This window comes from Maniola jurtina, chromosome 8 (genome assembly GCF_905333055.1).
Source record: "Maniola jurtina chromosome 8, ilManJurt1.1, whole genome shotgun sequence".
NCBI lineage: Eukaryota > Metazoa > Arthropoda > Insecta > Lepidoptera > Nymphalidae > Maniola > Maniola jurtina.
Genome location: NC_060036.1, coordinates 8,199,543 through 8,215,122, shown reverse-complemented (window position 1 = coordinate 8,215,122; position 15,580 = coordinate 8,199,543). Strand labels below are relative to the sequence as shown.

General features: G+C 35.9%; 1 protein-coding gene and 1 long non-coding RNA gene across 2 annotated transcripts; one reads left to right on the top strand and one right to left on the bottom strand.

Moving 5' to 3' along the window:
* Positions 1 to 468: 468 nt before the first annotated feature.
* LOC123867821 lies at positions 469 to 6,409 on the bottom strand. The gene is made up of 3 exons (XR_006796517.1): positions 6,304 to 6,409; positions 3,335 to 3,336; positions 469 to 482 (listed from the first exon to the last, which is right to left on the bottom strand). It is a non-coding gene; the product is annotated as an uncharacterized LOC123867821 (long non-coding RNA).
* LOC123867820 (alanine--glyoxylate aminotransferase 2-like) lies at positions 5,528 to 15,210 on the top strand. The gene is made up of 10 exons (XM_045910090.1): positions 5,528 to 5,700; positions 6,793 to 6,860; positions 7,442 to 7,560; positions 8,719 to 8,953; positions 9,338 to 9,431; positions 11,339 to 11,553; positions 11,773 to 11,992; positions 12,476 to 12,720; positions 13,686 to 13,857; positions 14,830 to 15,210. Exons 2-10 carry the CDS (start codon positions 6,799 to 6,801, stop codon positions 14,908 to 14,910), a joined length of 1,443 nt encoding a protein of 480 aa, XP_045766046.1. The 5' UTR covers positions 5,528 to 5,700; positions 6,793 to 6,798; the 3' UTR covers positions 14,911 to 15,210.
* The last annotated feature ends 370 nt before the right edge of the window (positions 15,211 to 15,580 follow it).

The following is a 15,580-nucleotide window of genomic DNA, read 5'->3' as shown; positions in this document are numbered from 1 at the left end:
TCTCTACCAGGCAACCTTTTGGTACCTATAGTTATTTTATCAACAATTTTGGCTCAGACAAAGTCGCAAGTTTTGCTAGCATCGACATGAAATGTTTGCACATAACGTAGTAGCAGCGATATTATCTAACGGAAAATTTCATAATTCATACACAAGTTTGTCCAGCAAATATAAATAGATAAGTAATTATATCTGAACAGTTTACGACTAAAAGGTCATCACACTAATATTATAAAGGCGAAAGTTTGTATGTGTGTGTGTGTGTGTGTGTATGTTTGTTACTCCTTCACGCAAAAACTACTGGACGGATTTGGCTGAAATTTGGAATGGAGGGAGATAGATACTATCCTGGATTAGCACATAGGCTACTTTTTATCCCGGAAAATCAAAGAGTTCCCACGGGATTTTTAAAAACCTAATTCCACGCGGACGAAGTCGCGGGCATCGGCTAGTATTATAATAAGTAGGTAGGTAGATACCTACTTAATACGGTCTATTTTCAGTCCATAAAATCTATTGGTACAGAGTTCAGATCAGATTATCCAACATGCCCATTATTGAAGTTGTTTTTTTTTGAAAAATTTTAAATCTTTTATTAGGTTGAACGATATTGAGAGTAGATTTCAAATCAGCAAAAAAAGAAATAAACGCCACTCCTTAGATTAAGGATTGGTCTCCGGTGCTCCCATAGCGGAGACCAATCCTTAATCTAAGCGCCATCCACTCTGACCGTCGCGCGTTGCGTTATTCGTAGGATTAGGGTTCCATTTTTTGATTAGGACGTACGGAACCCTAAAAACTTAATCCACGCGGACGAAATTGCGGGCGTTAAGTAGGTAGGTATTTAGTGTTTTAGTAAGTATAAGTATAAAAAACCGGCCAAGTGCGAGTCAGACTTAAGCACCGAGGGTTCCGTATTCGGGTATTTTTTAGACATTTTACACGATAAATCAAAAACTATTATGCGTGAAAATAAATAAAAATCTGTTAAGAATGTACATAATAAGTATGATACCCCACTTGTTATGAGTAGATACTTTGAAGTACTTTGAAAATTTAAACACATTTAAATTTTTTTAAATGATGTAATCAAAAATTCACGGTTTTCGGATTTATTCCTTTACTTGTGCTATGAGAGCTACATACATGCCAAATTTCATGATCCTAGGTCAACGGGAAGTACCTACCTACCCCATAGGTTTTCTTGACAGACACGACGGACGGACGGACAGACAAACAGACATACAGCAAAGTGGTCCTATAAGGGTTCTGTTTTTCCTTTTGAGGTACGAAATCCCAAAAAGTATAAAATAAATCCAAATTATACAAAGAAGTGTACCTACCTATAGGTACAACGCGAATTAGTACAACGCCCGATAGGCACCAATAAGATAATAGGGTTCGATTGAGTTATAATTGGCAGCCGAATGATAAAATATTATAAGTACCTACTCGTAGGTGATCGGAATAACGTCGGCGAAAATAATAGATAGGGCATTCATCTACAATCTACATTCTACATCATACATTAATCTAAATCCATACTTCCATAATATAATATTATAAATGCGAAAGTGTGTCTGTCTGTCTGTCTGCTACCTTTTCACGGCCCAACAGTTGAACCGATTCTGACGAAATTTGGTACAGAGTTAGCTTATATCCCAGGGACGGGGATAGGCTAATCAATTTTTTTATCCCGGTAAATCAAAGAGTTCCCACGGGATTCCTAAAGACCCATCCGCCCAACCGATTTGTATGTTTGGTACCGAGGTAGCTTGCGTCCATATTATTGACATTGAAAACTTTTTATCCCGGGAAACCAAACAGTTCCCACGGGATCTTCGAAAACCTAAATCCACGCGGACGAAGTCGCGGGCATCCTCTAGTAGGTACTTGCATGAAAAGGTGACTGACTGATCTATCAACGCACAGCTCATAGCACTTGAAGGATTGAGATGAAGGGCATACAAGATAACTACTTATTAGGCACAACGTATAGAGGCATTCGCTGAGAAAGGATCAATAAAAATAGGGGTTTGAAGTAATATGTAATTCTGTCAGTTTTGAAGTTGAATTTGGGTATTTTGGTTTTCGGTTAGTGATGAAGAAATACCTAAGTGTTCATGGCTTTTAAAATTCAAACGGGTTTTTGAATCATCAGACCATTAAATAATGATAAAATTACTTAATATTCATAAGTCTTATGAATATTGAGTAATTGAGAATCGCGAGCGAAGCGATCACGATGATAAATTTTCAGTTCTAAGGGTTCGAAGGATAGAGTGTAAGTAGGGATGAAAATATAGCAGTGGAGGCCTTTGTAGGTATTGTCGTGGGATACTGAAGATTGTATTAGGAATACCTAGAACAAATCCAATTTCAGACTTGGATATTTTCCAATAATATTGTGCCTACTCTACGTTCGTAGGTAACTACGAAAACGTAGATATTAAAGAATGTGAATTATGTCGAATGGCCAGTTTTGAAACAGAACATGCAATTAACGTTTTTAACATATTGTGTTGCTAGCAATATTGGAACATCAGGCAAACGATATAAATAATAAAAAGTTCGGGAATAGAAAATTCGGTAAGGACATAGGCTAATTTTTATACCCAAAAATCCCACGGGGTTTTTCTAAAACCTTAATTAATACAGACGGAGTCGCGGGCATCATCCAGTGCAGTCTGTCAGTTAATAAGGTTACTGGAACGGTTTTAGCTATATCAAAAAAACTTGGTATTAAGGGGGCATTATTTATAAAGTAGGTAAGCACGTTTTATCACGTTTTACTAACTGGCTTTCTTGTCGGTTTGTTTGTTGTTGGTCTGTTCAATACACGTTTTGCAACCGATTTTAAACTAACATGGTTTTTATTATTTGTTGTTATATATAGCGGCAACAGGCAATAAACTACACACTCTTTAAAAATTTCAACTCTCTACCTATTATGGTTCATGAGATACATACAGCACGCTGACAGATGGACGGACGGACAGTGGAGGCTTAGTAATCCGGTACGGAACCCTAAAAAAATAACCATTACCTATTTTAGAACAAAATGTGCATAGGTACTACTAATTGAAACGCATACTTAATGTAAATAGCACTTGGCGCAGGAATGAAGGTCGAAGCATTTTATCCGTTAGCAAAACAAGGATGTTAGCAATGTATAAATCCGGAAGAGAATTGTTGAACGATTGCTAGTTACATCTCAGAGTACATATTAGTACACCTGCATGCTTAAGCTGTTAGGTATGTACCTACTTAAACAGGTTGTAAGTACCTAAGAGGATCTGTATCAAAATCCAATTTAATTTATTTCATGTAGCACTACTAGAGTCTATTTTGCTACATCACTGTGACTCCACCACCAATTCGGAATGAAAATTCTGAAAAAAGGGAAGAAACTCAGCAGTTGCTCTTTTAATTAAGCTAATCAAATCATAAAAATTATTGTAACTTTTTATGATAAATTGATAAGCATTAAGCTGTTATGACGTATACATCCGCTATGAAAGGATTTTTGAAAATTGAACCCCTGAGGGGGTAAATAGGGGTTAGAAATTTGAGCAGTCCACGCGAACTAAGTCGCGGGCGTAAGCTAGTTACCAAAATGTTATTAGTAAATAGGTTCATAAATTATATTAAGTAGGTAGTTCCCATGGAAATCATGTCATTCATGTCCCGGAAAATGCAAGTTTCCACGGGATTCTTTAAAAACCTAAATCCATGTGAATGAAGTCGCGAGCATCATCTATTTGGTACAGAAACACTAGCTTGAGCATCCTGGAAACGGGCATAGGCTACTTTTAATGCTGGAAAAAGGGACGGGATTAAGAAAACTAAATCCACGCGGGCGAAGTCGCGCGGGATCATCTAGTAAGTAATAATTAGGTAGGTAGGTTTAAGGTATTGTTTCTAAACGAAAATAGAGTTAAACGTAAATAAACTAGGTAATAAGGACAAGCAATTTAATCCATACTAATATTATTATTAAGTATATTAATAGGTTCGGATTTTTGCCCATTTGCATACCTAGTTAATTATTATTAATGCGAAGTTAAGCGTAATATAATCATAATTTATCATAAATTCAAAAAGTACATATCATAATTTATTGTGAAACCGCCAGTTCAGTGCAACAAAGCAAAACTAGGTATCACGATATTTTCTAGTCCTATCCTATACTTATACCTACCCATGTAGGTACGTCAAATTATTTTCAACTACCTACATTTACGGTGCGCTGCTCTAGGAGCATTTTGGCGGCAATTTAACAAGCACATGCCAATTTATTGTTGACTTCATAAATCAAGCCCGAGCTTCAAATTCAAAATAATTAATCTGCCGACATATCTTCAATGTCCCATAGTTATAAATTAGGTCCTAATTAGTGATTAATTACAAAAATTAGGTAGATAAGTTCCTATTTATATACATATGCTTACCTACATTTATTGTAAGTAGATAGTATCTAGAAATAAATTAGAAAAAAAGAAAGAAAGAAAATTCGTTTATTTGTTGTTGGTGTCACAGATAAAAACAAAGCATACAAATGTACATATCTGTTATATAATATGAGACAATAGGTAGGTAAATATTTATTTGTGTTATAATAATGATGAAGTATGTAGGTACCGACTCCACAACCACACCACAAAAAGTTAAAATACTAAAACAAAACTAAAAAGTTCAATCTGCCAACATACATCCCAATCATAATGACTCCTTAACGACCCCGACGATAAAATCATGACCGACAATGCACCCTATCTTGCGGTGCAACACAGAATGACTTTTAGTGGAGTGAATGCCAAGTACTGTACACCTAGGTAGGTACCTGTGTTTGTAGATATACCTAGTTACCTATTTATCAAAATCGGTCTAATAAAGACAATGCACAATATATATGTACAACTAGCTGTGCCCGCGACTTCGTTCGCGTGGAATAGTGACTTTTCGCGCTTTATATAGCCACGGACGCTCAGGCGCGAGGCGCAGTGATTCTTTAAATTGACATAACTTTTTTATTTATGAACCGATTGACATGAAATAAACACTAAATCCTAAGTGAAGCTTACTACAATACATTAGTGAAATTACATTAGTGAAAACCGTATCTAAATCGAATAAGCCGTTTCTGATATTAGCGTGCACAAACACACAGACAAACAGACAAACAGACAAACAGACAAAAAAAAAATTAATTACAATTTCGGGTTCGGCATCGATACAATAACAACCCCTGCTACTTTTTTTTTATATATTTCCATTGTACAGACACCACTTTTCTACAATTTTATTATATGTATAGATATAATAATGCAAATTATACATATATATCATTGCTCATTGCTTGTCGTATCCGGGTAATTTTTTTTATAGTAATAAATATCGACTGGTTAAATCTTCCCCTTAACGAGCATGCGGTGTATTCATGACGACGCGGCGTCATCCGCGTGGCCGCCGTCTTGTAGTAGCATGAGAGCTTATCATTGCATTGACAGTATGGATCCGTTTGTTTTCATTGGACGTACCGAGGGCGTGCGCGCTACACCTGCTATATATAAATCGGTTGTCTTGTCGCTCGTGCTGCATTGCCTCCTTGCTCAGGCGCCGCACGTGACGCTTTATCGGTTTAATTTTAGAACTTCTTATCAGTTCACGCCTACTTAAGTTTATTTATTAGTTGTACAGGTAAGATATTAAATATTATTATAATCACACTTAATATTATAAAGGCGAAAGTTTGTATGTGTGTGTGTGTGTGTATGTTTGTTACTCCTTCACGCAAAAATTACTGGACGGATTTGGCTGAAATTTGGAATGGAGATAGATAATATCCAGGATTAGCACATAGGCTACTTTTTATCCCGGAAAATCAAAGAGTTCCCACGGGAATTTTAAAAAACCTACATCCACGCGAACGAAGTCGCGGGTATCAGCTAGTATTATAATTAGTAGGTAGGTAGATACCTACTTAATACGGTCTATTTTCAGTCCATAAAATTTATTGGGTACAGAGTTCAGATCAGATTATCCAATATGCCCATTATTGAAGTTGGTTTCAAAAACCTAAATCCACGCGGACGAAGTCGCGGGCATCATCTAGTATTTTATAACATGCCGGCCCCTCCAGCTTTAAGGCTTTACATTTTAAAAAGCTTTGATCTCCAGTTGCCATTAGAATTTCCTTTTTAGGGTTCCTTAGGCAAATGACAAAAAACAGAACCCTTATGGATTCTTTATGTCTGTCTGTCTGTCTGTTCGTCCGTATGTCACAGCCACTTTTTCCGAAACTACTTATAAGAACTATACCTACTGTTGAAACTCGGTAAGTAGATGTATTCTGTGAATCGCATTAAGATTTTCACACAAAAACAAAAAAACAATAAATTTTGGGGGTTCCCCATACGTAGAACTGAAACTCAACAATTTTTTTTCATCAAACCCATACGTGTGGATGTCTTCAAAAATGATATTGAGGTTTCTAATATCATTTTTTTCTAAACTGAATAGCTTGCGCGAGAGACACTTCCAAAGTGTTATTATAGAGCTTATTTGGAAGTTGTGAACAATAATTAATTATTATGAACGATTCAAAAGGACTAGATCTTATTTAAGGTAGTTTTGAGTTAAAAAACGCATTTGAAAAAAGTACACTAAGCTCAAACACTAACTTAATGCCACAGTTTAGCAAAGAATCAACTTAACCCAAATTCTAAACACACCAGTTAGGTACTAATGTTATGATTACATAGTTAAATATCAATCAATGTTATTTTTCAGTTCACAATGGCTTACCTACAGTCGATGCCTAAATCAGAAACCATCGAGTTACGCGAAAAGCACATAGGGTATGTTAATTTTACAGTAGTTAAAAGTTTAAAATAGTTGATACCTATGCACTCGGCCGTAATAAATAGGAAGATCTTTAGCCCGGCCGGTGATTATGCTCGTTGACTCAGCTAGTCCGATCATTAACTCTGTTAGCGAGATTGAAGATCAGGTAGCGACATCTAGTTTGTCCGTCGTGCGTTACGTCGCGATATCTGTGGATTCTCCGTACGTGTTCGAGTAGATCTATGCTTGGATTAGATTGGAATGAAGACCACAGTGCCACACTACTTCACACGTCTCGCACTATGCATCTTTGCTCATCCCTGGACCCCCTGCTATAAGGTTCTAGTATAAATGTTTAACGGATAGGGTTTGAAACGACGTAGGTATTTTCGAAACAATTGAGCTATTGAGACTTATTTTATTATATACCGTCATGAATTTGGAAAATAGTTTAACTTTAACGTGTAACGATTTTTCAAAAGGCAATAAATAAACTAAGCCTAACATTTATCAGCTCCCATCTATCAGTATTAATTGCTTGTTTCGCTACGGTACAGAAGCTGGGTGGAGATTTGAAGCAGTAAATTTGTTACAGAGCCGCCTGCCAGTTGTTTTTCCGTTCATCTCCATTGAAAATTGTGCGAGGCATTGCCCAATTTATGTACGACGAAACCGGCGAGCGATACCTAGACTGCATTAACAATGTAGCGCACGGTTAGTGACAATATGTAAAAAGATACCTATAGTATAGACTTAAGATTCACTCACGCACACAATAGTGATTCTTGTCACGACGTAATACAGTGCAATTTAGCTCGCACACTACTGCGATCTAAAGTTTGACAAACGCGGAACGCCTCTCTTTCTATCGCATAAACTCTAACACCCGTATTCACAAACGTTACTGTGAGGTCTCACAGTGCGCTCGAACGCAGTGTCGGTTACACCAATCAGGTTACTGTGTCTCGTCAATTTACAATAATCTGATTGGTGGAACCTACACTATGCGTTCGAGCGCACTGTGAGACCTCATAGTAATTGATTGTGAATACGGCCGTAAGTATCTCTTTCTTATGAGATCAAAGGCGATCGAAAGAAGACCCTATAATATATTATCTTGGATTGTCACCAGTTGAGCACAGCCCTAGTTCTTGCCACCAAACGCCTTCAATGGTTTAGACTTTAGCCGCTCACTGTTCGCCTAATAGTGGCACGCCCTAGTAATACTTTTTGGAATAAGATACTAGCAATTAGGTACGAGTTATTGGGCAGCACGATGGACCGACTGTATAAAAACTCGCGGGAAGTGGCTGGATGAGGTAGACATAGGGGACCGGTGTGGTGGCGCTCTTTAGGGAAGGCCTGTGTCCAACAGTGGATGTCCACAGGCTGATGATTATGATGATAATGATGATGATGGAAATTTTGCGCATATGTTATCTACAAGAACAAGTGTCAACAATTAATTTATCTACTGTCACAAAATAACGCTGTTATCAAATATTGTGTTCACAACGATTTTATAAGATCCTACGCAAACTGGAATTAGGTTCCTATTATTCTTAGATATCTTCTGATTTAAAATTATCTTCTCATCGTCATGATTTGTTTGTTTGTTTGTAATAGGTAACTCTGAAACGACTGAACCGATTTTAATAAATTTTTTTTTTGCCATTACTTTATCCAGCATATAGGCTATAAATTACATAAAACGTAACGCGAACGTAGTCGCGGGCAAAAGGTAGGTAGTAGGTCATTATATCATTTTCAGTTGACCTACTCAAGATATCTAAGTACTGTAAAATTTTTATGAAAAAGCAAAGTACCTAGTACCTATATAAAGATACTTACACCTACTTACTTTTTTTTCAGTTGGGCATTGCCATCCGCATGTGGTGGAAGCTGGTCGTAACCAGATGTCATTAATATCAACAAATAATCGTTACCTTCACGACGAAATCGTAATACTCGCTGAGAGGCTCGTCAAGACGATGCCGGAGTCTCTTTCAGTCTGTTTCTTCGTCAACTCTGGATCAGAGGCCAACGACCTTGCCTTAAGATTAGCTCGAGTGCACACTAAAAACAAGGACGTCATCACACTCGATCAGTAAGTATATATGCTGTACTCGTGTGCCAATAAATGATTTCCTTAAGATAGTTCCAAGATTATGAAGGCGTTAATAATAGAGCAGGAAGGTGTCAACTAATCAGTGAACGCTACTGATAAAACAATGTTTATAGTTAGTGATAAAATGAATAATAAATATGTCACAGACACCCTTATAATATTATACTAACATTGTATTAATATTTAAACTAATAATAACTAATTATGGTAAATTAGTAATATTAATAATTGTAGCAGTCTTGAAATACTTTTTAAAGGAAATAGTATAGAGAATACTTTAGTTATTTAGAGTCTAGAGAGTTAAGTGTTTCGGGGGTAGGACGGGAATGTTATTGGGGTGCTACTAGCGCCTGTTTGTTGCAGCGCGTATCATGGGCATCTTACGTCTATGATTGATGTCTCGCCATACAAACTGAACCTACCAGGAGGGCCCGACAAACCAGAGTGGGTTCATGTGGTGAGTTCGCCATGCACCTTCTCGATTTCAGGCCCGTAACGAAGTTACCGCACGTTTTGACCGGTTTACATACTAATTTTATTTTAAAAATTGAACCAGGTAGGTAACGTTATTTACAACTTCAAAAATTTTGAACATTTTTATGTACCTATGAATAAAACGTGACAAGCTAATAAACGTAAGTTAATCTGCCAAAACTGCATAGAAAATTCAAATCAGAATTCACCCTCAATAGTTCCACACCTCTACGAAATCAGAACATTAAATTAATAATTCAAAATTTAAAAAAAAACCTCCCGACACAAAAACCTCTATAAGAAAACTAGAAGAGCTGATAACTTTCAAACGACTTAACCGATTGTCTTCGATTATAGCTAAGAACACTCTCGATCAAGCCACCTTTCAAACAAAGAGAAACTAAATTAAAATCGGTTCATTCGTTTAGGAGCTACGATGCCACAGACAGATACACAGATACATACACACGTCAAACTTATAACACCCCTCTTTTTGGGTCGGGGGTTAAAAATTTACCTACATTAGAACCTCAGGTATTCTATGCACCATTTCAATTAACAAGAACATAACTACCTAAAATCATTATTACTAAAAATATTATTACCATGATGCTATAATATAAATAGAATAATTTTACGATGGTATGGCTACTAATATAAAAAAGTCCAAGAAAACTTTTTGTGTTAGTGAAAATGTAAGCAAACGTGCGTATATTATTATACTCGTATCTATTTTTGTTATTAATTTTAGGTTGATATTGCGCAGCCAACGCAATATAAGCAAAATTTGGATTTATGTCTGCTTTTATTACAAGTGAAATTTCGTATTCCCGCGATATAAGAAATAATATATTATTTGATAAGACTTTATTCGCCGTGCGTGTTAGATTCAATTTCTTTTTACTAAGACTTAATAGTGTTACTATATTTCTTTATAGGTAATAGAGTTGCCTTAAGAGGGCTGTCTCCGTCACTCGTTTCATACAATTTCATTTCAATTTCATTTGAATATGAAGCAACCAAAGTCCATGCAGACATATTTTAGAAACTAATATCTATATCTGTGGTTTTCCAGATTTCTGTTAAAATATTCGGTTTCAAAGTTACGCGGTCTTAAAAATTTACATACAAATCTTTGAGCCCCTGTAATTTTAAAACTACATATTTTTAGAAAAATCTAAAACACCACAGACACAGATATTAGTTTCTAGAATATGTTTCATGGACTTTGGTTGCTTAATATTCAAATGAAATTGGAACTACGATTGTATGAAACGAGTGACGGAGAGAGCCCTGTTAAACCATTGATGATTATGGTTTTATTAACTTCTTTTGTAGGCGAAGCAATCACATATAATATTATGTAGGTACCTATGAGTACCCACTTAGATATCTAAAGTAAATAATTTTTTTAATATTTAGAATTCGGATACTTTACAAATTTTTATTCTATTACAAGTTAGATGATGCAGTCTAAGGTGGAAGCAGGCAAAATTTGAAGGGGTATGGCAGTTTTTATTAAACCCGTCACATCCCTTATCGGTTTCTACACGGCATCGTATCGGCGTATAAATCGCTTGGCGGCATGGCTTTGCCGGAAGGGTGACTGGTAACTAGCCACAGCCGAAGCCTCCTACCAGACCAGACCAGAGCCTGGCAGAGAATATAGGGAATAAAAGGATTTAGGTACATTTACGCCGAGCGAAGCCACCGATCGCAAGTTAACAATAAAAAATTAATCCTGCCAAAAATGATCTTGATAGCTATTATTTACTATTATGTAGGTATCATTCAGAATAAAAAGAATATTGTAAATTATAAATGTTAAGAATTTTAAGTAATTAAAATATAAATTAAATAAATAATTGAATTATTTTTTATACTTATTAGGCACCATGTCCTGACGTGTACAGAGGAAAGTATGTGCATCCACGGGATTCGCAATGTGAAGAAGAGCTAGGGAAAATGTATGCGGACGAAGTTGGAAGGATCTGTAGAGAAATTAAGAAGAAAACCAACGGAGTTTGCGCATTCATAGCTGAGAGTCTGCAAAGTTGTGGAGGACAAATAATTCCTCCAGATGGCTACATGAAAAGAGTTTTCGAGTAAGTCTACTGTATAACTACCAAATTACCTACAACCTAACTTATCTTATTCAATACCTATTTCCGTTTCATCTAAATCTGGAGGTGGGCGTTGATAGCTGTAACAGTTTTTTAATCTGAAATAGCTGTACCGTTAACTGTTACCGTTTCCCTAGCTTATTTAAGTTCCTTTATAGATTTGAAGAATAAATAAATAAATTATTATTAAAATTATTATAGGTACGTTCGAGAAGCGAATGGTGTTTGTATCGCTGATGAAGTCCAAGTGGGTTTCGGACGCGCGGGCTCGCACATGTGGGCGTTTGAGACGCAGGACGTAGTGCCAGACATTGTGACGATGGGCAAGCCGATGGGCAATGGGCATCCTGTGGCTGCAGTGATTACCACGCCGGAGATCGCGAAGAGCTTTGCTGATACCGGCGTCGAATACTTTAATACGGTAATTTTTTGACTATATTATGTATTACCTATATATATTTTTAAGAAAAGACTTAAAAACAAAATTCAGTTTCCAAGCATAGGAGTAGGCAGATAGGTAATAATAATAATAAAGATACAGGCGCTGAAATTTTATTGAACAAAAACTTGCCTAAATATTTAAATAGGTACCTACCGGTACCGACCTACAATAATAATTAATCCATGCGTTTTTCGGTAAGTAAATAAAAAAATATAATGTGGCTAACTAGGCAACTAATTAAATTCTGCCAAAAATTGCTGTGTCCCAACGGGGTTCTAACATTGATATTAGATATGTAATAATAAATTAATAATTACTTAAATACACCTACTTACCTATTGTAATAATAATTGTTGAATGTATTTTTTTAATAATATTTATATTTTTTAAATTTTTGGAATATTTAATATTGGATTAAATATTGGAATATGAATGAAATAAATATATGATTCCTTACCACAGTACGGCGGCAATCCAGTTTCGTGCGCAATCGCGAATGCGGTCCTCGATGTAATCGAAGAGGAACGTCTCCTGGAGCGCGCAGCCAGGGTCGGCAGCCACCTCCTGACGCGCTGCGAGGGCCTCAAGCACAAGCACAAGTTGGTCGGCGACGTGCGAGGCAGAGGCTTGTTCGTGGGCGTCGAGCTGGTCACCGACAGAGAGGCCAGGACGCCGGCCACGGCGGAGGCCAAGCACATTGTGAACAGGCAAGTTTTACATGAGGACTTTGACTTCTCTCAGACTCAGGGTGAGATCTATAGAGCGCACTTTGACTTTGCTCAGATTTAAGATTGAGTTAAAACGAGATAGATTTATGTGAGAGATATACATTTGTCTAACTTTAGTCTAGGCAAAATCAAAGTGCGTTCTATAGATCTCACTTTTAGTGTTATATCGCTGCCATAACTCTATCTTGTTTTCACTGAAACTTAAGTCTGAGCTAAGTCAAAGTACGCCTTATAGATCACAGCCTAAGATTAAGGCGCGGCCCCAAGCAAAGCGCTGGAGTTGTAGTAAGAAGGTATCTACCTATCTAAAGCTTTTCTGGGCCACTACCTACTTTTAATTTAAAGGAAACATCATATAAAAATATACATTTAATTTCTAATATGTCTTCCTTAACCCCCTATGACACCCCCGACAAGTGAAGGTTACAGTAACTAGAAAAGAGCTGATAACTTTCAAACGGCTGAACCGATTTTCTTGGATTTTAGCTAAGAATACTCTCGATCAAGCCACCTTTCAAACAAAAAAAAAAAACTAAATTAAAATTGGTTCATTAGTTTAGGAGCTACGATGCCACAGACAGATTCACAGATACACATGTCAAACTTATAACACCCCTCTTTTTGGGTCGGGGGTTAAAAATAAGAAATGATGCATAGGCAATGCACGGCAAAGGCCTACACTACTACTACACGTGGACAAATAGACAATTAATTAAGGAGCATTTTTCTCACTTTGAAATTTTATAAAAATTCAGTGATTTTAGGAATGGATAGCGTACAGCTTCTGATTTTATCTGCGCAAATAAAAATATACCTTTACTCAATCAATTCCACTTATACAGTCGCGAATTATCTCATTTATTACTATATTAGAAGATTTAAGTGCTTAGAAAATAAAGACTATGTAATGAAATTAATTAAATGTAAGTACTTGCATATTTTAGGATGCGTGAGGAAAAGATCCTAATTAGTAGAGATGGACCAGATAGTAATGTATTGAAGTTTAAACCTCCAATGGTCTTCACAACCCAAGATGCTGACAGAGTTGTGGACACACTCGACAGAGTTCTTGCTGAATTGGATGGAAATAGTCTACCAATGAAAGTACAGCTTGAGGTATGTCATTTTTAATTACCTACATGTCCATTGTTTCTTACATCTGTCATGATATCAGTTTGAAGTGGTAGAAGCCTGAGATCCACCCTTTTTAACCCCCGACCCAAAAAGAGGGGTGTTAAAGTTTGACGTGTGTATCTGTGTATCTGTGTGTCTGTGTGTCTGTGTATCTGTGTGTCTGTGTATCTGTGTATCTGTGTATCTGTCTGTGGCACCGTAGCGCCTAAACGAATTAACCGATTTTAATTTAGTTTTTTTGTTTGAAAGGTGGCTTGATCGAGTGTTCTTAGCTATAATCCAAAAAAATTGGTTCAGCCGTTTAAGAGTTATCAGCTCTTTTCTAGTTTTCTTGTATAAAAGAAGGTTAGATAACCGTTAGGTTCATAATATTCAAGCGTCAATTGACAAATGTCAAGCTGTCAAGATGGACGTTGCCTAGATATACATAATTACTTGCATAATTATTTATTTGAAAATGATTTGTCGGGGGTGTTGAAAATTTTTAATTTACACTTGTTTAAACTTTTGTTTTCACTCAAAGAAAATCTATAGTTACTAACACTTATTTGATTACAAGTTACATTATTTATTATTATTATTATAACAGTTAATAAGACTTCAATGAAATAAGATTTGTTTTATAAAATATAGCAATCGTGATAATAAATAATATTTAGGGAACATAGGTATATTGTTTTACTACTTACTAGACTTTGATTTATTATTATCAGTGATCCCTGCTTGTTCTGCTTCAATCTAGATTTTTAAAAATCTCCTTGCGTCTCTGGTTCAGGTTATAAGCTATCTCCATTCCAGCCAAAGTTCAGTCAATGTATACAAATATTCACATAATTTATATTAATAAGATTTACTTATGAGTTATTGTTGTTACTTTTTAGATGCCACTTTAAACTATTTTCTATCAATAGGCATTTTAAAATATTGCAAACTAAACTTCAAATTCATTCACAGGTGCGTGTGACTCCAATAAGAGATGTGGAAAACAGCAAGCTGGCGCTGACAAACAGTATACAGTGTGTTAAAACTGTTTAGTGCTAGGAAACATTTCAAAAGTATTATCGAATAAGTCTGTAAATATGTATAGGTATAATGATACTTTTAAGTTGTATACTTAGTAAATGTAATACTAAATATATAAGTAAATTTTATATTGTAGATAATGGGTACATACCACAATTAATTTGGTGTTGAAACTGAGTCGAAATATCTGCAGTTAAAAACACCAGATTAATTGTGGTATGTAGACTTTATCTACAATATAAAATCACAAAATAAGCTTAAAATCAATAGTATATAAGTAAAATTAAGAGATTAAAAGAAAGTTTACTTTAAGTATATGAGTTTTCATTTTATTCATTTCTTAAAGATACACAAACTATAAAAATAATATCACTAGGTGGATTACCTATTCATTTTTATGGTAAAGATGTTTGTTAATACTGACCTACATAATTATAAGCTCAGGCAACTTGTAATCCGGGTCATAGGAGACATTCTTATACAAAGTATCACAATTTTCTAAAGTAACTACGTCAGCTCCACTTTGTTGAGTTCAGTTACAAGACGTTTCACAAGTTGGCTTTGTTTATGCACCTGAGAATCAGGACAGCACGGGCATTTCCTATAACTTGCAGTATGCTCTCCTCCACAGTTAGCACATTTAGGAGGTTCCTTGTCTGGATCCCTCTCACACTTTTTAGAA

Coding starts and splice junctions, on each gene's coding strand:
- LOC123867820 (XM_045910090.1), top strand. CDS start 6,799: ATGGCTTACCTACAGTCGATGCCTAAATCAGAAACCATCGAGTTACGC. Junction 6,861..7,441: donor TTACGCGAAAAGCACATAGG/GTATGTTAATTT, acceptor AATTTGTTACAG/AGCCGCCTGCCAGTTGTTTT. Junction 9,432..11,338: donor AACCAGAGTGGGTTCATGTG/GTGAGTTCGCCA, acceptor TATACTTATTAG/GCACCATGTCCTGACGTGTA.